This window comes from Musa acuminata, chromosome BXJ3-3 (genome assembly GCF_036884655.1).
Source record: "Musa acuminata AAA Group cultivar baxijiao chromosome BXJ3-3, Cavendish_Baxijiao_AAA, whole genome shotgun sequence".
Classification (NCBI taxonomy): domain Eukaryota; kingdom Viridiplantae; phylum Streptophyta; class Magnoliopsida; order Zingiberales; family Musaceae; genus Musa; species Musa acuminata.
In genome coordinates, this window is record NC_088351.1 from 7793827 (window position 1) to 7816137 (window position 22311).

General features: G+C 33.2%; 2 protein-coding genes across 2 annotated transcripts; both read left to right on the plus strand.

The window, feature by feature from the left end:
• The first annotated feature begins 1985 nt into the window (after positions 1–1985).
• On the plus strand, positions 1986–3743 carry LOC135633282 (cytochrome P450 71B37-like). Its single transcript, XM_065142584.1, has 2 exons — positions 1986–2930; positions 3011–3743. Exons 1-2 carry the CDS (start codon positions 2028–2030, stop codon positions 3629–3631), a joined length of 1524 nt encoding a protein of 507 aa, XP_064998656.1. The 5' UTR covers positions 1986–2027; the 3' UTR covers positions 3632–3743.
• A 14414-nt stretch (positions 3744–18157) lies between these two features.
• Positions 18158–19776, plus strand: LOC135633553 (cytochrome P450 71A1-like). Its single transcript, XM_065143120.1, has 2 exons — positions 18158–19060; positions 19141–19776. The coding sequence occupies exons 1-2, from the start codon at positions 18158–18160 to the stop codon at positions 19759–19761; spliced, it is 1524 nt and encodes a 507-aa protein (XP_064999192.1). The 3' UTR covers positions 19762–19776.
• The last annotated feature ends 2535 nt before the right edge of the window (positions 19777–22311 follow it).

Sequence of the window (22311 nt, forward strand, 5' to 3'; positions counted from 1 at the left end):
TTAGTTTGTAAATATTAAATATTATTTTAATAATTATTTTGAGTTTCCTATGAACATGTGTTATTGTTGATATGTTTTTATTTTATATTTATTTTTAAAGTAATCAACGTAATAATTCAAAGTTTGGGTAGAAAAGATTTGTGATCCTAGAAGATGTGATCTTTTTATAATTAATAAAATATTAATTAGTATGAAGATAATAATTTAAATTTAAAATAAATTATAATAATAAATTATTGATTTATTATTCTTTTTATAAATCCACATCAAGAATACTCGGTGGAACTATGCTTATTAAGATTCTGTACTCCATGGTGGGACCTACACCTAAAACTATGGTCTCTTTGATTGACACTTGGCTTAAATCTTTTGTCTAGTTATAGAAGAAATCTATAGTTCCATTTGGCTTTATCCTTTGAGGCGAAACATCAACATCTTAGTATCTTAGTTATAGAGGAAGTAAGGATTTGATATTTTGTGCAAACATCCAAAAGAAATCTCCAAAAATAGGGACCTCTTCTGCCCTTGCCCAAGTCATGATGGTAGAAAGTAATATATATATATATATATATATATATATATATATATAAAGAGGATATATTTTCTTATCCTTAATTAAATAGATTAAAAATTAAAAAGAAAGAAGGACATGGAAGTTTATATGTTGTTGCCTAATGATTGCCTAAGAGAAATTGTATATAGTTAAAAAAAAAGTCTAAACAAAGAAAAAAATTGAAAGAGTAAAAAAGATACAAAAGCACTTGTTGATTATACTATTGATTTCTATGTACAACTAATTTAAAAAAAATCTATATTACAAATAGCCTGCTTAAATGATGTTCTAGAGTTTTAATATAACCATATAAATATAATATGATAAGATAAAATAATTTTATCTTTATATAAAGTATTTACAAGTATAGTAATCATCCAGTTCATCCAGGACATGACGCAAGTCAAGGGTAATCAAGTCTAAAATTATAGTTTAAGATATTAAAAAAAAGAAATCTTTTTATATGTCTATCTCATTTTATTTTTATTTTCTTAGATTAAATCTTATACAAGTAGTATTACTATTTGAGGAAGAATCACACTTGTAAATGATCCTCTCTTTATTGTACTAATTGCATGTGATTACATTAATATTTTGAGTAAAAAGTTATTCTAATTTAACATTTGATTTTTTTTTAACGTTATGATATAATTTAGAGGGTCTTTGTTGGAATATATCATAATATTAAAGGGACTTGAGCTATAGATATGATGTTATAGATAATGATACTATTTATATGAAGATGATACTTTGATACTGATAACGGATAAGGAAGAAATAGTTGATTGTGAGGTGGTGGGAATATAGTGGAGAAAAGCTCTCACAGTCGTTCACATTTTCACTTGATACAATATCTCCACACACTTGTACATTATGGACCACATAGCTCTCTATATATAGGGGATAGAGGGTAATTTCTCTAGTACTCTCACAATTATCTAGAAATATTTCTTTGCTCAATATATCCACATTCATTCTATATTTAATCAGGTCATAATTATCTAAATGATCTTTTAATATTATAATTAAATTCATATATTCTAATAAATTAGGTTTATTTTGAACCAATTAGATAGTTCTAAAAAGAAGGATGGAAAACCAAACATTTGACTAAGTTGATTTGGTTATAGGATTAGAAATTTTAAAATATACTTGATTAAATCCAATCTATTAGTTTCTAGATAATCGGAATAACAAATTGATTGAATCAAATTGGGATAATTTTAAAATGCCCAAAAAATAACAAACAAAATATTTGTTTTGGAGTTAACATCACTAAGATGTGGCCATCTTAAAGATTTTTAAATATACTCAATTAAATCTAAAGTTTCTAAAAGATCGGAATGACAAATTGGTTTAATCAAAAGAACAAAATACTTATTAGCTCAGTACATTGCCACAACCATAAATTACCATGAACTCCTACCATTCCCTTATCAACAACATACGCGAGCTACCACCACAAAACGCAAACATGGCCCTTCCTCCCCTCCTGCTCTCCTATCTCCCTACTCTTCTCGTTGTTCTCGCACTGCTGTCTTCACTTCTTCTCGCAGGTCGGAAGGCAAGAGGTGGCTCGGCGACCTGGAAACTCCCTCCAGGCCCACCCAAGCTCCCCGTCATCGGCCACCTCCACCTCTTGGGGAGCAGCTTGCTGCATCGCTTCCTTTGGGAACTCTCCAAGAAACATGGACCTCTCATGCACTTGAAACTTGGTCGAGTCCCCGTTGTCGTCGTGTCCTCGCCGGAGATGGCTAAGGAAGTGCTCAAGATACACGACCTTGAGTGCTGCAGTCGGCCTTCGCTCCTCTCCCTTTCCAAGTTTTCATACGGTCTCTCCGACGTCGCCTTCATCCCATACGGAGAACGATGGAGGCAGCTTCGGAAGTTCTGCACCGTCGAACTCTTCAGCACCAGGAAGATCAACTCTTTTAGGGACATAAGAAGAGAAGAGATGGAGCGAGTGACGAAACTGATATGTTCTCACGCTCGCGCTTCAACCACGGTCAACCTGAGCGAGTTGCTGCTCTCGCTTTCCTGCAATATGACATGCAGAACTGCCTTTGGCTCTGGCTTCGACGATGGAAGCGACATTCAACTCCACGACATGCTCAGAGAAGCCCAAGCGGCGTTAGGTGGCTTGTTTTTATCTGATTACTTACCATTGTTGGGGTGGGTTGATAGGCTAAGTGGGATGAGATCCAGACTTGAAAGGGCCTATCTTAAGCTCGATACCATCTACCAACGCCGTATAGATCACCACCAAGATCGATTGAGGCAGCAAGGTAAAGAAGATGGAGACGTCTTAGATGCTTTGCTCCGCATGCAAAAGGATGAGGAGGGTCTAACAGAAGACCACATCAAAGGAGTGCTCATGGTAGTTGATGCCACCCTTTTCACAGCTTCCAGTTCTTGTAAACGCCTTTTCTCTTTCATAATAACCAAGCTCAAGTGCAGAATATTTTCATTGCTGGGACGGACACATCCTCGGCAACCGTGGAGTGGGCGATGGCGGAGCTCATCAGACAACCTGAGTTGATGAAGAGAGCACAAGACGAGGTAAGAGGATGTGTCGGAAGCAAAGGGGAGGTGGAGGAGAGTGACCTTCACCAACTTCATTTCTTCAAGTGTGTCATCATGGAGACGATGAGGCTGCACCCTCCCGCTCCGCTGCTACTTCCTAGGGAAACCATGCAGCACTTTAAGCTAAATGGCTATGATATTCTACCCAAAACATGGATGTATGTGAATGCTTGGGCGATAGGAAGAGATCCCAATTCGTGGGGGAGGCCTCATGTCTTTGATCCAGAGAGGTTCATGCATGACTCCATGGAGGCAAATGGGCAGGATTTCAAGCTCATACCATTTGGCGAAGGTCGAAGGATCTGCCCCGGTAAGAATCTTGGAATGTTAATGGTGGAACTTGTGCTTGCCAACCTCGTCTACTCCTTTGATTGGCATTTACCACCTGGAATGGTGAAGGAGGACATCAGTATGGAGGAAGCACCTGGTATCACCGTGCATAGAGAGTATGCTCTTTGTCTCATGGCCACCAAATATGATGCATCAACAGCCTGAATTGCATGTGCATGTTGAAGTACTAATATGTCTAAGTACTTTAAATGATACTCTTGTTTACTGTACAAGTGATTTAAATGATTAGTACTAATATGTTCCTGTTAAAGTGTCAGATTGAATAAAGACAGTCATGTGTGTCGATTTGTGCTAAAATAGAATATTACGATGTACGTAAAAAGAAGCCTTTCCACTCAAGAAAACTAATGTAATATTAAAAATAGGAAGATCATTAAGAATACTTACAAGATACCAAATGCACGCGGACTCACTCTCTGTCTATGTTTTTCTCTACTTGCTTCATGAACTACGGTCCTATTTATAGGACCTAATGATAACCACCCTATAACTACTAGATTATGAGGTAGTTATTGAAACCACCTTATAACTACTAAATCATGAATGAGATGGTTATTTAAATCATCTTGTAACTATTAAATTATAATAACTATCTAGATAGATAACTATAAATCAAATCTCAACACTCCCCTTAATAATTAATAATTATATATACCAATTTGCGACATAAAATAAATATTCTTTCAAACTAGAAGTGATTTGGTAAGGATAGCTGTAACTTGTTCATCCGTTCCATAATACTTCATTGTTATGGCTTTAACTTGCCCTTTCATCAAACATAATATTTCTATTAATAATAACTTTGCTACTAACAGTGTTATATAATCGATATGCTTTCGATTGTAAAGAATAACCAATTAAAATGTATTTTTCAGATTTTTCATCTTGTGATGATTTTGTGAATTCATAAAAGCATAAGTAATACAACAAAAAAATCTTAAATATCTAACGCTTGGTTTCAAACTATACCAAGCTTCAAAAGGAGTTCGATTCATAATCACCTTTGTTGGTGAAATATTCAACAAATAAACTACTGTTGCAACTGCTTCTGCCCAAAACTGATTTGGAAGATGTTTTCCTTTAAGGAAACTTCTTGCCATTTCAACGACAGTCCGATTCTTATGTTCAGCTATACCATTTTGCTCTGGTGTATATGGTGCTATCAATTCTATGTAAATACTATTTTCTTCACAAAAAAAACTAAACTCATTAAATAAAAATTCACCACCTCTATCTGTCCGAAGTGTCTTTATATATCTACCACTTTGTCTTTCTACAAGTGTCTTAAACTTTCAAAAATTATCAAATGTTTCATATTTCAATTTCAAAAAATATACCCAACTCATACGATTATAATCATCCGTAAATAATAAAAAATATTAACTTCTATCAAATGATTTTGTATTCATAGGTCCACATAAATCAGCATGAATTAATTCAAGACAATTAGATGCTCTCGATGCTTTTCCAATAGGAAACGATTTTTTACTTTGTTTCCCATAAATACATCCTTCACATACATCAATCTTGGGCAATCCGAAAACTATTCCTTTTTGACTTAACTACCTTAAACCTTTAATGTTAAGGTGTCGATATCTTAAATGTTATAAACTAGACTCATTCTTTTGAGAATCTACTAATTATCCAACACTCAACAAATTATGTGATAAAGTAGGAACAAAGAAAATATTATCAAGGTGTTTTACCTTTCCTTGATTTGTCTTCACCTCAATTTTCTTGCTAATCTAACTTTCAACTTGTGAGTTTCATCAATATCTCTAAATATTGATTTTATGCCTAACATATGATTAGAACATCCACTATCCAGAAACCAAATATCATTTGAGATATTATGAACATGTGAATGAGTCATAAACAAATTACTATTTTCTTTATTTTTCTCCATATAGCTTGCTTGCTTTTCTCTTTTCCAGCAATCTGCCTTCATATGACCAAACTTTTTACAATATTGACATTGAATTCCACTTTTGTAATTATTTTTATCATAATTTTATTCATTATAATTTGATCATAATTTTGGAGTTAAACTTCTCAAAACTTTTACAACAATTATATGATCAGGAAGATGTTTATCATAAGATTTTATTTGACTAACAATTTTAGTCACTCGAGAAAGAAAATCTTGCACCTATTCATTGCTTTTCATGAACAAAATTTCAAACTCACGATGGAGGGTTTGAAGTTTTACCGTAATCACCCTTGATGAGCCTTGAAGTTTATTTTGAAATATCAACCAAGCTTGCTTTGAGGTTGTCACTACTGCAATTCTTGAGAAGATCGTCTCATGTACAACTTGTTGAATGACGAACAATAACTTTGAGTCCTTCTTTCTCCCTCAGCCTGATTTCGTCATCTCGATCTGTATATCCATTCTCTATTAAGTCCAAAATATCTTGAGACTTGAATAAAGTCTTCATCTTGATACTCTAAAATTCATAGCTTTTGCTCGAGAAAATTGGGATAAGGGGTTGAGATATGAAATTATCGTTAAAAGTCATAATGCCCAATTCAGATTGAAACTAGACTCTAATACCACAAATGTTGGGGATGGAAGAGCAAGGAAAAAATAGAATAATGCAAGTAAAAAGAAGCCTTTCAATTTAAGAAAACTGATGTAGTATTAAAAATAGGAGGATTGATAAGAATACTTACAAGATACCAAATGCACACAGACTCACTCTCTATCTATATTTTTCTCTACTTGTTTCATGAACTACGGTCCTATTTATAGGACCTAGTGACAACCACCCTATAACTACTAGATCATGACATAGTTATTGAAGTGGTTATTTAAATCATTATGTAACCATGAATCAAATCTTAACACTTCTATCAACTAAACTAATGTGATAAGAATTGAGACTGTTCTTAGTGGGATTATGGCATGGCATTGACTAACTATGGCTGTTTTATTCCTTAGGGTTTTTTGCGTTGAAAGTAACCGTGAAGAAGACAAAGTAAATTTGTGCTTTCACGAGATTGGTTTTGAAGATTCATAATGGTTGGGGCTTTCAACTGGACGTCTATGTTAGAGATCTTAAGGAGATCGAATCGAAGTCAAGTTGTGGCCCAGTTAAAATATTATTCAAACTTAAATAATTAAAAATCTCAATATAGTAGTAAAGTCGGATGATGCACGAAAATAAATTGGATTAATGGATTTGATTGGACATGGCGTGGATACTGATCAAAATTGAAGGAAAGGTTGCTTGAAGTTGAAGAAATGTAACATAATGGTTAGTCATATTTACCTCATAAAGAAAAATATTTTATTATGTCATAATTGATTCTTTACATTTATTCTTGATTGTAAGCATCTCTTATATATTACCATGTATGATTAATTAGCCTTTTATGTAAGTGTATAGTTGGGTAACACAAATCATAGAGATGGATAATTTTGTCTTCTTCATAATTTTCTTTGTGGTTCTCAACCTCTTTCGCCCGTGACAATAAGAAACAAACCCTAAGTCCACTTAACACAATTTATACTTTATATTTAAGGAGTAAACCTAAAATACTTGAGCCTAACTATTGTAATAATTAAAAATTACAATAATTCTTTTATTTTGTATTTTTTATCTAAAGACACTGACTCTAGAAATTTGAAAATACTTAAGATCTTTCATATAAAATAATTTATGGTCAATTAAAAGGCCTTCGTTAAATATTTAATGATTTTTGAACAATAATTTTTGGTAAATAATATTTACATTAATTGATATTAAAAATATAATTTTATTTATTATTTATCAAACACAAAGAATTCTACAACACGTAGATAGGACAAAATTCTCTTGTAACTTATAGTTGGATATTATGGTCATATTAATTACTCCTCAATAAGTAATTTATTCTTTTGATATTAATGGAAATAATAGATAGGACAATTGTATATCTAACTGGCGAGAGATAAGTTAGATCAAAATTCTGTTCTAACTTATAGTTGGATATTGTGGTCATATTAATTACTTTAGAACAAGTACTTTATTCTTTTGATATTAATGAAAATATTAGGCAGGCAATTGTATATCTAACTAGCGGGATAAGTTAGATCAAAATTCCCTTCTAATTTATAGTTGAATATTGTGTATCTGTTTTGATATTAATTGGTCTACAACAAGTACTTTGTTCTTTTGATATTAATAGAAATAATAGGCACGATAATTGTATATCCAAATAGCAGGACAAGTTAGATCAAAATTTTCTTCCAATGGGAAAACCAACCTCTCAAGCAAACACCAATTTGTCACGTAAGAATCATGTGTGATTTTCTTAATTGTTTTTATTTTTATTTTTTCAAAAGATGTTTCTTTAAATGGTTTTCTATTTCTAATAATATTTGAAATATCCCTTAATAATCTGTAATAAGAATGACAATAAAAAGACATAATATGATGTCACTTATAATTATTTTTCAATAATTTTATAATACTTTTAGAACCTTAATAAAATATTATAATACTATTGGAAAATACCATTGTAATTCAAAACTGACAAAAAAATAAGCAAAAAAATTGTAGACAAAATATCATTGAGGTTATTGAGAGGCATTTTATGTATTATTTGAAGTTGGAGTATCATTTTGAAAAATATAAAAATAGGGGATGCCTTTTGGAAAAAAAAAATTAAAAGCTTGGAAGTTTTCTTATAGAAATCGTCCGAGCATCATTATTAACCGATGATTTCATTATTATGATGATTAAAACTTGCGTCATTAGTAAGTTTTATTGTTTTTTAAAATATCTTGGTGATCTGCAATTAGATATCACACCAGTAAACACTTTATATAAAGATAAAGTTATTTTATCTTATCATATTATATTTATATGGTTATATTAAAACTGTAGCAGGCTATTTACATTATAGATTTTTTTTAATTATTTGTACCTAGAAATCAATGATAGCATTATAATAAACAAGTGTCTCTTTGTGTCTTTTTGACTCTTTCAATTTTTTTTTCTTTGTTTAGACTTTTTTTTAACTATATACAATTTCTCTTAGGCAATCACTAGGCTGGGACATATAAACTTCCGTGTACTTCATTCTTTTTAATTTTTAATCTATTTAATTAAGGATAAGAAAACATATCCTCATTTTTTGCTTTTTTTCTTTTGATATAGTACTTTCAAAAGAGTCCTCTATCTTTGACCACACAGGTTTAGTCTCTCTTGGAGATTTCTTTTGGATATTTGAATAAAATATCCAATCCTTGATGAAGTATACTTCCTCTAAAGACAGGTGTGGTATGTATGATAACTGTGAGATATTAAGATGTTGATGTTTCATACCCCAAATGATAGAGCCAATTGGAACTATACATTTCTTTTGTAGCTGGACAAACAATTTAAGCAAGGTGTTGGCCAAAGCTTTTCCTACCATAGTTTTAGTTGTAGGTCCCACCATGGAGTACAGATATAGAATCTTGATATGCATAGTTCCACCAATCACAGATTGAGCATTGTTGACCTCTCGAGAAGGTCTTTATCAACATCTTAATTGTACATCGGTATACTAAGTTAAACGGAAAGAATCTAGTAAAACCTTGACAAAAAGCTTGGAGTAACTCATTTTCTCTTAGAAATCATCCATTAGCTGATAAAGTCGAGTGATAGCTTGAACTCAAATCATTATAATTTTTATAAGTATATATATATTCTTCTCAATTTATTTATCCTCAATTTATTTTTATAAGATTATACTAAGCTATTCCTTCATATCATCCTTTTTTTTTTCTTTTTTTCTTTTTCTGTCACTCTATCTGTTCTCTCACTTAAAACCCTTGATATGCCCTTGATATAATACTTTGCAGGAGATTCTAGTGATTATGCATAATTTTTTAAGTTAATCGAGGCTTCACCTTATTTTCTTTTCTCTTATTCTTTGACGTCAAAGAATGTAACAAAGGTTAGGAAAGAGATGAGAATTACAAGACTCAATTATTAAGATTATATTCATATATATTTATTATATGTAATATATCAAATTTATTATTAATTTATTATTTTCACAATTGTCTGTTTTGATTGTTATTATGATATGATTTCTCTATTCTCACTGAATTTTAGATATTATAATTATTTTTACCCTTATGATTATGAGAAAAAAATTAATCATTTTTTTAATTTAATTTAATTCTTTTAATAGAAGTCCAAGTCAAGAGTAATCGTATATTTCAATCCTCCCTTGGGTTTCTATATGATATGTAGCTAACGTCGGAGTGACCATAGCACTCGAGGGTGTGCGTCATGAGGACTTTCCTAGCTAACTTCATTGAAGAGATGACTACAACAAAGACCTTATAATTGATCTTATATATGGAGAAATTTGATTTTTTCTTGAGTATATTTGAGTGAGGGTAACTGATCTTATAATTGATCTTGAGAAATTTAATTTTTCACTATACTACATATTGGTAGGAGTTACTAAACTATGCTAATCTTATGTAGGCTTTTAAGCATGTTCTTGGTTGTTGATCTCAAATAATTTTTTTTGCTTTTGATTTTTAATTTCTCTTTTGGTTTTTGATTTTTCTTTTCTCTCTCTCCTTAACACTTGAATATTTATTTAATATTACTTATTATATAATCAAACCAACGCTGAGTTAATTTTTTTATTATTGTAACTATATGTGACTTTACATATTGTAATCCAAGCCCCTTTAACATTAATTTTATAATCAACAAAATACTAATCACAATTAATCTTTTTTCTTTTAGAGAAAGTTCAAATTTTATTATAGTGCTAGTTTGTACATTATGCTGAAAAGAAAAATTTTGAAATATGCTATCAACCTGGAATATAAAGATTGGTAGTGGAATGGGATGCAGAGATCATAATCGAGGAGAATATTGAGTGTAAATTGTTTGATGTATTCCATGAGATTAATAGAAGTAATCATTGGCTACCCTATTCACATTCGTCTATCATTCTTTTTTCAAAGAATAAATAATAAAGATGGGATTTAAATTCAATATCTTAAGATAAATTATCAAAATCTTTGCCAAGTAGATTAGCTGTCAAAGTCTACCAAAATCTTGGCAAAATTTTTTTTGCCAAGTAGACAAGTTGATGACAACATAATTTTTGTTGTCATCAGTTTGATAGCATGCTGCACGTGGAAGTTGATAGCATATTCATAGGCCAAATGGCTTTCCATCGGAGAATGCATCTCCGGTAATTGAGCTCCAATCATATGAAGAAGTGCCATGCTTGTGCTTTGCGATGGTTTCCTAGTTATTTATAGCTGCATCTCACGCTCAAGAACGAAAGGCCGTGGTAAATGGGGCCTGGAGGGGAGATTGCATGGTCTCGTTTTCATTTTCTTTTTCACAAGATTTTAAGATGACGGAGGGAGTAGGGCAGAATAATTGATTGAACATTGTCATAAATTTTCTTCGAACCAAAAAAAAGTCAACCTATAAAGTATAATTAATTGGTCATGATTATGATCAGAGTCAGCCGGTATGGGTCTAATTAGAGGATCAATTGTTAACATAATATAATATATTTTCAATAAATATTAGAAATAATAAAATATATCTATCAACTTAAAAAATCCATCACATTCCATTATCAACTCAATAAATCTATCAACTTAAAAAGAAAAAAAAATCCATCAAGTAAACTTAGAGTATTCCTAATTTTATTCAGAAGCTTTTATTTTGGTTAGAATCTCAACATCACATTCCATTATCAATCTTGATACTCCAGGTTAGCTTTTATGGTCATCGAGTTGATAGAATGCTCCAGTCTCACTAATTTCTTCAAAAATGTAATCAAGCATATGAATAAGATTCTTCAAAAATGCTTTAACCTATAAATATGTGTACCCAGCAATTAATGATGGCAATATAAAAAATAAATGTCTTGCTCTCTCATAAATTGGGAAAGATTTTATATATTCCTTTTTCTTAATTAATGAGTACAAGTATCATTATTAATCCTATTTTAATCCCTTTATCATCGATCTTAAATTTTTATAATTTACTCGTATCTAAAATAATTTTTATATTTTTAAAAACATAGCATATAAGCTCCTCCCATTAAGTTTGGGTTAACAGATGTTATAGTCTACTTAGTAATATACTAACTCATAATAAAGGATTAAGATTTATTTTAGTCCAGATCTCTTAAACATTTATGATTTAATCATATCTAAAATAACCTTATATTTTTAAAAATATATTATATAAGTCCCTCCCATCAACTCATAATAAATTATTAATATATTGACATATATAATTTAAATTTAAAAAAATTGATAATATGTTCATTTGAAAACGTGGACCGGTTGTCTAGTTAATTTCCTTTAAAACAAGCCTTTCTATGATCTAGCGGGCAACATGCTGGTCTTGCTTCTACATTCGTTAAAGGGAGGAGTCTTTTAGCACTTATAGCAGTCGAGAGTCTCACGATGGAGAGCTGATCCCTCGGGCCCAAAGAGAAAACTACTAGTCGCATTGCACACTTCAGCATCCGAAGTTTCTCTCTTGTTATACCGTGGCTCATGTCCAACATCATCACTAGATCAATCGAAGTGTGAAGAGGGGTGAAGGACTCCTCCATTAGTGCAGCTAGTAGATCAGGTGTGAGGGACCACAAGTAGCCCATATAACTCATCCTCTCGTTTCACATCCTCCTTCTCGTCATCGTTGTAAGCTTTCTCATCCTTGTCCTTGTTGGCTGCTTTTGGTATAGGATTGAATCGCACATCCCCTCCTTGGTTGGGCTTTGACAAAAGATTAATGGCTCATCGTCGTAATAGACCTTAGTAGCAACAACAACTATGGTAGCCACTCTGTTATCCCATAACTATCATTCCCTACCTTTGTTGGTGTTCTGGATGTCAACGTTGGTGGTTTTCCTATTCCGGTTCTGGTTCTCTATCTCTCCCATTGCCCCTCGACAACGAGTGCATTGTCTTCTTAACAATAGAGTGCAGAGAGAAAGGGTGCATTGTCACAGACAAACTTCGAAACAGGATGTTTGATGTAATGCTTATGTATGTCCATGTCTTTCTATTTGTTTATGCTTTGTACAGTATGTAGAGGGACGACCAAAGGCTTAATAGTCTCATTTTAGTTGGGTTTGGTGGCCTCTTTAAGCTTGTAAATAAAGGTTGTGTCATGTGGACACTTGTGAGAGATTTTTGATCTATAATGGACCTTTGTTGTTGACACTTATGGGATGATCGTTCTCCTATACAGAAGGTCCTGTCGGGTGGTTACCGACTATGGCCCCTTGACAAGTAAGTCAGTGTGGGGTTCTACTTTTTCTCCCTCCCCTTGGGTCGGATGCCAGCCAGGAGCTTTTATACTACTGTACAGGGTCAGTCGTATGCGGGTTTAGCGTGACGGTCAATCCTCGAGGGGTGAGATGGTACCTTTGTGCGGTCATCGTCTCGGGACGTGCAGAACGGCACCATGCGGTGCCGTCTTGGGCTTACCAGGACGGGATATACTGAGCGACGTCTTGGTACAATTGCTGGCTCGACACGTGGGGGTGCTTCTTTTACTGATTTGACTGTAGTGTGATATGACATCGATTGTAACGGGACTTGCTAGAAAGACTAATTATGGCTCTTTCTGGACTATGTGTCGTTAGTGTTTCTTTTGAATTGTTTCCTTTAGGTGCTTTTGCCAGCTCGGTTTTCAGCAAACATAATGCTTGCGGCAGTCAACTTGATGTTTGTCTTAGTGATCTCTCCACTAGTTTGAATCTAAGTTAAATTGGTCAGACTATCATACATTATGGTTGCATCAACATGTATGTATACATACGATCAGCTGTTTCGTTTGCTTTGGTTACCAACAACAATAAGTGCTATTTTTAGAACATTGCCAATTGTTTTGATACTGCATTTACTGCACTACTCCTTTGCTGAATTCATGATATATCTGCAGCCATCAATATAGAGAAGGACGCTTTATGCATAGAATTATTACTACATGACTTAACGTATTCTAATGGAATAAGAATCTCGCAAAATAGGTCGAAGTATGGTCATGGCTTTATGCATAGAATTGTTGACCATGCTCAATCCAACTTCTTTGGCGTTTTGTGGAACTGTGCTTCCATTGATCATTAAGATTATACGTATGCCGATGCGTCCAGATCACAGCGGAGCCTACATCCAGAAAAATGAGGTGTCCATCCAACAGTGATGATCGTAAACAACTTGGCCTTCTCGTTGGTCAATCTATGATTCAACATAAACATGAGATAGACTTGCTTTGCGTTCGTTGGCTTGTGAAACATGAAAAATGTGTGAAGGCAACTCACAAGCAGCATATGCGTTTTTTTGTTAAACAAGGATAGAACATCCTAGAGATGTCTTCTCCAAAAGGCATTTGAACTATGAATATAATACATTAGGACAAAAAGATGGTCGTGGAGATCCTTCTTTCCCTCCCGCAAGTAATGTCCTAAGTATGTAACGTTAGTATAAAGGTCAAAGAATAAAAATAAAAAATATGACCAACTTGAAGGGGTTAAATAGGATCAAAGAATGATAATTGTGCCTCCAATTTTGAGAGAGAAAACTTTTGTCGGATTACTGTCCTGCCACTGGATCTTATCTTATTCATTGATTAAAAAAAGACACAATATATAAAATCTTTCACAATTTATGAGACAACAATACATTTATTTTTTATATTGCCGTCATTAATTTCTGGGTACACCTATTTATATATAGATTAAATCATTTTTGAAGAAACTTATTCATATGTTTGATTACATTTTTGAAGAAATTAGTGAGACTGGAGCATTCTATCAACTCGATGACTATAAAAGCTGGCCTGGAATATCAAGATTGATAATGGAATGTGATGTTGAGATTCTAACCAAAATAAAAGCTTTTGAATTAAATTAGGAATACTCTAAGTTTACTTGATGGACCTTTTTTTTTTATTTTTAAGTTGATAGATTTATTGAGTTGATAATGGGAATGTGATGGATTTTTTAAGTTGATAGATATATTTTATTATTTCTAATATTTATTTAAAATATATTATGTTATCAATTGATCCACTAATTAGACTCATACCTACTGACTGCCATCATAATCATGACCAATTAATTATGCATTATAGGGTTGACTTTTTTTCGTTGGAAGAAAATTTAGGTCAATCGATTATTTTACCTACTCCCAAGGAAAAGAAAACGACATCATGCAATCTCCCCCATTTAGCACGGCCTCTCGTGAGCGTGACATGCAGCCATAAAGAACGAGGAACCTCTACCGTCCCCTTGTCATACACGAGAAACCATCGCAAAGCACAAAGCATGGCACTTCCTCACATGATTGGAGAACGATTGCTGGAGATTCATTCTCCGATGGAAAGCCATTTGGCCTATGAATATGCTATCAACTTCCGCGTGCAGCAAGCATGCTATCAAACTGATGAGGACAAAAATTATGTTGTCATCAACTTGTCTACTTGGCAAAAAAAATTTTGCCAAGGTTTTGGTAGACTTTGACAGCTAATCTACTTGGCAAAGATTTTGATAATTAATTTATTTTAAGATATCGAATTTAAATCTCATCTTTATTATTTATTCTTTGAAAAAAAGAATGATAGACGAATGTGAATAGGGTAGCCAATGATTACTTCTATTAACCTCATGCAAGACATCAAACAATTTACACTCAATATTCCTATTATAGTTCCAAAGAAAACAGGAGGATTCTCCTCGATTATGATCTCTGCATCCCATTCCACTACCAATCTTGATATTCCAAGTTGATAGCATATTTCATCATAATTTTTGTTGTCAACATAATGTACAAACTGGCACTATAATAAAATTTGAACTTTTTCTAAAAAAAAAGAGATTAATTGTGATTAGTATTTTGTTGATTAGAAAATTAATGTTAAAGGGGCTTGGATTACATAAGTAAAGTCACATATAGTTACAATAATAAAAAAATTAACTCAGTGTTAGTTTGATTATAGAATAAGTAATATTAAAATAAATATTCACCAGTGTTAAGGAGAGAGAGAAAAGAAAAATAAAAATCCAAAAGAGAAATTAAAAATCAAAAACGAAAAAAAAATTACTAAAGATCAACAACCAAGAACATGCTTAAAATCCTACACAAGATTAGCATAGTTTAGTAACTTCCACCTACATCTATAGTGAAAAATTAAATTTCTAAAAATTAAATTTCTCTCTATATAAGATCAATTATAAGGTTTGTGTTGTAGTCATCTCTTCAATGGAGCTGGCCAAGAAAGTCCTCAAGACATACATCCTCGAGTGCTATGGTCATTCCAAATTTAGTTTGATATCGTACCGAGACACATGAAGGATTGAAATGTACGATCGCTCTGACTTGAGCTTCTATTAAAAGAATTAAATTAAATTAAAAGATAGAATTAAAACCTCTATCATAATCAAAGGGTAAAAATAATTATAATATCTAAAATTTAGTGAGAATAGAGAGGTCATACCATAATAACGATCATTATCAAACAGACAATTGTGAAAATAATAAATCAATAATAAATTTGATATATTACGTATAATAAAAATATATGAATATAGTCTTAACAATTGACTCTTTGTAACTCTCATCTCTTACCTAACCCTTATTATCAAGTAGTTGTGCATAATCACTATAAGAATCTCCTACAAAGTATTATATTAAGAACATATCAAGCGTTTTAAGTGAGCGAACCAGACAAAAGAAAAAAATGATAAGACGATACGAAGGAATTGCTTAGTATAATCTTGTATCACAAGGAAAAATAAATTAAGAAGAATATATATACTTATAAAAATTATAATAATTTGAGGTCAAGCTATCACTTGACTTTATAAGAGAAAATGAGTTCCTCCATGAAAGCGTTTTGTTAAGGTTTTATTGGATTCTTTCCATTTAACTTGTATGCCAATGTACAATTAATATGTTGATAAAGACCTTATCGAGAGGTCAAGAATACTGTGGTTGGTGGAACTATACTTATCAAGATTCTCCATGGTGGGACCTACAATTAAAACTATGATCATAAAAGTTCTGGCCAACACCTTGCTTAAATCTTTTGTCCAGCTACAGAAGAAATGTATAGTTCCAATTGGCTCTATCCTTTTAGCGTATGAAACATCAACATACACATCAACATCTTCATATCTCACAGTTATCATAGCACATCTGTCTTTAGAGGGAGTAATACTTCATCAAGGATTGGATATTTTATGCAAACATCCAAAAGAAATCTGGAGGAGAGACTCAACCTGTGTGGTTAAAAGTAGAGGCCTCTTTTGTCCTTGCCCAAGACATGGCTTGATGGTAGAAAGTAATATATCAACAAAAGAAAAAAAGAGGATATGTTTTCTTATCCTTAATTCAATAGATTAAAAATTAAAAAGAATGAAGTACACGGAAGTTTATATGTCCAAGCCTAGTGATTGCCTAAGGGAAATTGTATATAGTTAAAAAAAAAATCTAAACAAAGAAAAAAAAATTTGAAAGAGTCAAACGACACAAAGAGACACTTGTTGATTATAATGCTATCATTGATTTCTAGGTACAATTAATTAAAAAAAATCTATAATGTAAATAGCCTGCTACAGTTTTAATATAACCATATAAATATAATATGATAAGATAAAATAAATTTATCTTTATATAAAGTGTTTACCGGTGTGATATCTAATTGCATATCACCAAGATATTTTAAAAAATAATAAAACTTACTAATGACGCAAGCTTACTGTGAGATCTAATCATCATAATTATGAAATCATAGGTTAATAATGATGCTCGGACGATTCCTATAAGAAAACTTCCAAGTTTTTAATTTTTTTTTTCCAAAATGATACTCATACTTCAAATAATACATAAAGTACCTCTCAATAACCTCAATGATATTTTGTCTACAAAATTTTCCACTTATTTTTTTTATCAGTTTTGAATTACAACGGTATTTTCCAATATATTATAAAATTTTATTAAGGTTCTAAAAGAATTATAAAACTATTAAAAAAATATAAGTGACATCATATTATGTCTTTTGGATTATTAAGGGATATTTCAAATATTATTAGAAATAGAAAACCATTTAAAGAAACATCTTTTGAAAAAAAAATTAAGAAAATCGCACATGATGACAAATTGGTGTTTGCTTGAGAGGTTGGTTTTCCCATTGGAAGAAAATGTTGATATAACTTGTCCTACTATTTGGATATACGATTATCGTGCCTATTATTTCTATTAATATCAAAAGAACAAAGTACTTGTTGAAGACCAATTAATATCAAAACAGATTAACTCTGCCACAATATTCAACTATAAGTTAGAAGAGAATTTTGATCTAACTTGTCCCGCTAGTTGGATATTCAATTATCCTGTCGACTATTTCCATTATTATCAAAAGAACAAAGTACTTGTTGTGCAGCAATTAATATGAGAATAAATCAACTCAGTGCCCCAATATCCAACTGTCAGTTAGAAGAGAAGAATTTTGATCTAACTTGTTCCGCCGCTAGTTAGATATATAATTATCTTATTTATTATTTTTATTAATCTCAAAAGAACAAAATACTTATTAGTTCGGTACAGTGTCACAACTATTAATCAGCAGGCACTCCTTCCCTTCCCTTGTCAACATACGTGAGCTACTACCATCACAAAACAAAACCATGGCATTTCCACCCCTCCTGCTCTCCTCTCTCCCTTCTCTTCTCGTTGTTCTCGCACTGCTGTCTTCACTTCTTCTCGCAGGTCGGAAGGCGAGAGGTGGCTCGGCGACCTGGAAACTCCCTCCAGGCCCACCCAAGCTCCCCGTCATCGGCCACCTCCACCTCTTGGGGAGCAGCTTGCTGCATCGCTCCCTTTGGGAACTCTCCAAGAAACATGGACCTCTCATGCACTTGAAACTTGGTCGAGTCCCCGTTGTCGTCGTGTCCTCGCCGGAGATGGCTAAGGAAGTGCTCAAGACACACGATCTTGAGTGCTGCAGTCGGCCTTCGCTCCTCTCCTTTTCCAAGTTTTCATACGGTTTCTCCGACGTCGCCTTAACCCCATACGGAGATCGATGGAGGCAGCTTCGGAAGTTCTGCACCGTCGAACTCTTCAGCGCCAGTAAGATCAACACTTTTAGGGACATAAGAAAAGAAGAGATGGAGCGAGTGACGAAACTGATATGTTCTCACGCTCGCGCTTCGACCATGGTCAACCTGAGCGAGTTGCTGCTCTCGCTTTCCTGCAATATGACATGCAGAACTGCCTTTGGCTCCGGCTTCGACGATGGAGGCGACATCCAACTCCACGACATGCTCAGAGAAGCCCAAGCGGTGGTAGCTGGCTTGTTTTTATCTGATTACTTACCATTGTTGGGGTGGGTTGATAGGCTAAGTGGGATGAGATCCAGACTTGAAAGGGCCTATCTCAAACTCGATAGCATCTACCAACGCCGTATAGATTACCACCAAGATCGATTGAGGCAACAAGGTAAAGAGGACGGAGACGTCTTAGATGCTTTGCTCCGCATGCAAAAGGATGAGGAGGGTCTAACAGAAGACCACATCAAAGGAGTTCTCATGGTAGTTGATGCCACCCTTTTCACAGCATCCAGTTCTTGTTAACGCCTTTTCTCTTTCATAACAACCAAGCTCAAGTGCAGGATATTTTCATTGCTGGGACGGACACATCCTCGGCAACCGTGGAGTGGGCGATGGCGGAGCTCATCAGACAACCTGAGCTGATGAAGAGAGCACAAGACGAGGTAAGACGATGTGTCGGAAGCAAAGGGGAGGTGGAGGAGAGTGACCTTCACCAACTTCATTTCTTCAAGTGTGTCATCAAGGAGACGATGAGGCTGCACCCTGCCGCTCCGCTGCTACTTCCTAGGGAAACCATGCAGCACTTTAAGCTTAATGGCTATGATATTCTACCCAAAACATGGATGTATGTGAATGCTTGGGCGATAGGAAGAGATCCCAATTCGTGGGGGAGGCCTCATGTCTTTGATCCAGAGAGGTTCATGCATGACTCCATGGAGGCAAATGGGCAGGATTTCAAGCTCATACCATTTGGCGAAGGTCGAAGGATCTGCCCCGGTAAGAATCTTGGAATGTTAATGGTGGAACTTGTGCTTGCCAACCTCCTCTACTCCTTTGATTGGCATTTACCACCTGGAATGGTGAAGGAGGACATCAGTATGGAGGAAGCCCCTGGTGTTACTGTACATAGAAAGTATGCTCTTTGTCTCATGGCCACGAAATATGATGCAACAACAGCCTGAATTGCTCGTGCATGTTAAAGTACTAATATGTCTAAGTACTTTAAATGATACTTTTGTTTACTGTACAAGTGATTTAAATGATTAGTGCTAATATGTTCCTGTTAAAGTATCAGATTGAATAAAGGCAGTCATATGTGTCGATTTGTCCAATTAAAACATCTGGCGATATCTTCTGTTTGTGATTTATTGTTTCATGAAAAGAAGTGCGTGACTATATTTCATAACTTTGTGGTTGGATTGTTCACTTTAAGAGAAGAGTATATACTCTTCTATCAACTAACCTAACAGCACCTTCTGTCATTGTAAGGTTAAGTGATAAGAATTGAGACTTTTCTTAGTGGGATTATGGCATGGCATTGACTAACTATGGCTGTTTTATTCCTTAGGGGTTTTTGCGTTGAAAGTAAATGTGAAGAAGACAAAAGTAAATTTGTGCTTTCACGAGATTGGTTTTGAAGATTCATAATGCTTGGGGCTTTCAACTTGACGTCTGTGTTAGAGATCTCTTAAGGAGATCGAATCGAAGTCAAGTTGTGGTTATTCGAATTTAAATAATTAAAAATCTCAATATAGTAGTAAAGTCGGATGATGCACGAAAATAAGTTGGATTAATGGATTTGATTGGACATGGCGTGGATAATGATCAAAATTGAAGTAAAGGTTGCTTGAAGTTGAAAAATTGTAACATAATGATTAGTCATATTTACCTCATAAAGAAAAATATTTTATTATGTCATAATTGATTCTTTACATTTATTCTTGATTGTAAGCATCTCTTATATATTACCATGTATGATTAATTAGCCTTTTATGTAAGTGTATAGTTGGGTAACACAAATCATAGAGGTGGATAATAATTTTCGTGTTCTCCATAATTTTCTTTGTGGTTTTCTACCTCTTTCGCCCGTGACAATAAGAAACAAACCCTAAGTCCACCTAACACAATTTATACTTTATGTTTAAAGAGTAAACCTAAAATACTTGAGCCTAACTATTGTAATAATTAAAAATTGCAACAATTCTTTTATTTTGCATTTTTTATCTAAAGACACTGACTCTAGAAATTTGAAAATACTTAAGATCTTTCTAATAAAATAATTCATGGTCAATTAAAAGATCTTCGTTAAAATATTTAATGATCTTTTGAACAATAATTTTAGTAAATAATATTTACATTAATTGATATTAAAAATATAATTATATTTATTATTTATCTAACACAGATTTCTACAACACATTTACTCAAAGCAAGTGAAAAATTAGAGGGCGACACATCGCTGCTTTCCACTGGCTGCTGAACTGTATGCATATGTTTCTTTGCGCTTGCATCTCCAATCAGTCATTATCCCTCACCAAGGATCAAAACATATCCTTTGGATTATAATTATTATACCAATTATAATGCATGTGACCATCCATATATACATTTTTATTACCGGTCATCCTTGTCCATATGACTCGCCTAATATAAGTTGTTGAGACATCAAATTATTTGATTCTTGAGTCAAATTAATTAGAGCTATCATATATGGTGATTGTATTATTAAAAATATTCATTTGTGTGATATGATAAAAATTATGGGTTAAAAGATAGACACATTAATGTAGACCGAAAGATTTAAGGGACATGTAATAAGTCTGATTCTGATTCATGATTTAATGTTCAAATTTTTAGATCATATTTGGTGTCTACTTTCATTTGCATTAGTTTCGCTCAGTTTAGTTGATATGATTGGACTAAAATATTCTAACAACGAGTAGATGTGAACGAGTGAATTAGATGACATAATATTTTTAGTTTTTTAATTATTTTCTCTGACCTATTTAACCTAAAAAATTAGTTATAAAGATTTTGGACAACTCCTATTTATAGCTCAACAATATCTCTTTTTGAGACTAATATATGAATTTTTTTCTAATATTTTCTCTTTTTATGTATGGTTCAATTGAATTCGATATCTTCTCGTTACTTTTTAGGTTTATCGTATTAGTAAGATGTATCCTTAGCTTACTGACATAATAAAATATATTTCTTTATGACGTAAATATGACTAATCATCATAACACAATTCAACAACTGCAAGCAACCTTTAACCAGGCCATGTCCAATCAAATCCATTAATCCAACCTATTTTCGTGTTTTTAATGCCATATTGAGATTTTTAATTATTTAAGTTTGAATAGTATTTTAGTAGGGCCACAACTCAACTCCGATTGAAATCCTTGAGAGATCTCTAACACAGACGTCAAGTTGAAAGCCCCAAGCATTCTGTATCCTTGAACTCAATCTTGCGGATGCACAAATTTACCTTGTCTTCTTCGTAGTTACTTCAAAGGCAGAAACGCCTGAAGGAATAAAAAAGCCATAATTAGTCAATGCCATGGCATAATCCCACTAAGAGAAGTCTCAATTCTTATCACTCGACAGAAGGTGCTGTTTCGTTTAGCTGATCGAAGCTCTCAGATTTTTTATCGCTGGAGTATACTCTTTTCTCAAAATGAACAATTCAACCACAAAAGTTATGAAATATAGTCACACACTTCTTTTCA

Excerpts from the sequence above, each read along its gene's own strand:
- LOC135633282 (XM_065142584.1), top strand. The coding sequence starts at position 2,028 with ATGGCCCTTCCTCCCCTCCTGCTCTCCTATCTCCCTACTCTTCTCGTT. Across the intron at positions 2,931-3,010 it reads ACATCAAAGGAGTGCTCATG|AATATTTTCATTGCTGGGAC; the intron begins GTAGTTGATGCC and ends GCTCAAGTGCAG.
- LOC135633553 (XM_065143120.1), top strand. The coding sequence starts at position 18,158 with ATGGCATTTCCACCCCTCCTGCTCTCCTCTCTCCCTTCTCTTCTCGTT. Across the intron at positions 19,061-19,140 it reads ACATCAAAGGAGTTCTCATG|GATATTTTCATTGCTGGGAC; the intron begins GTAGTTGATGCC and ends GCTCAAGTGCAG.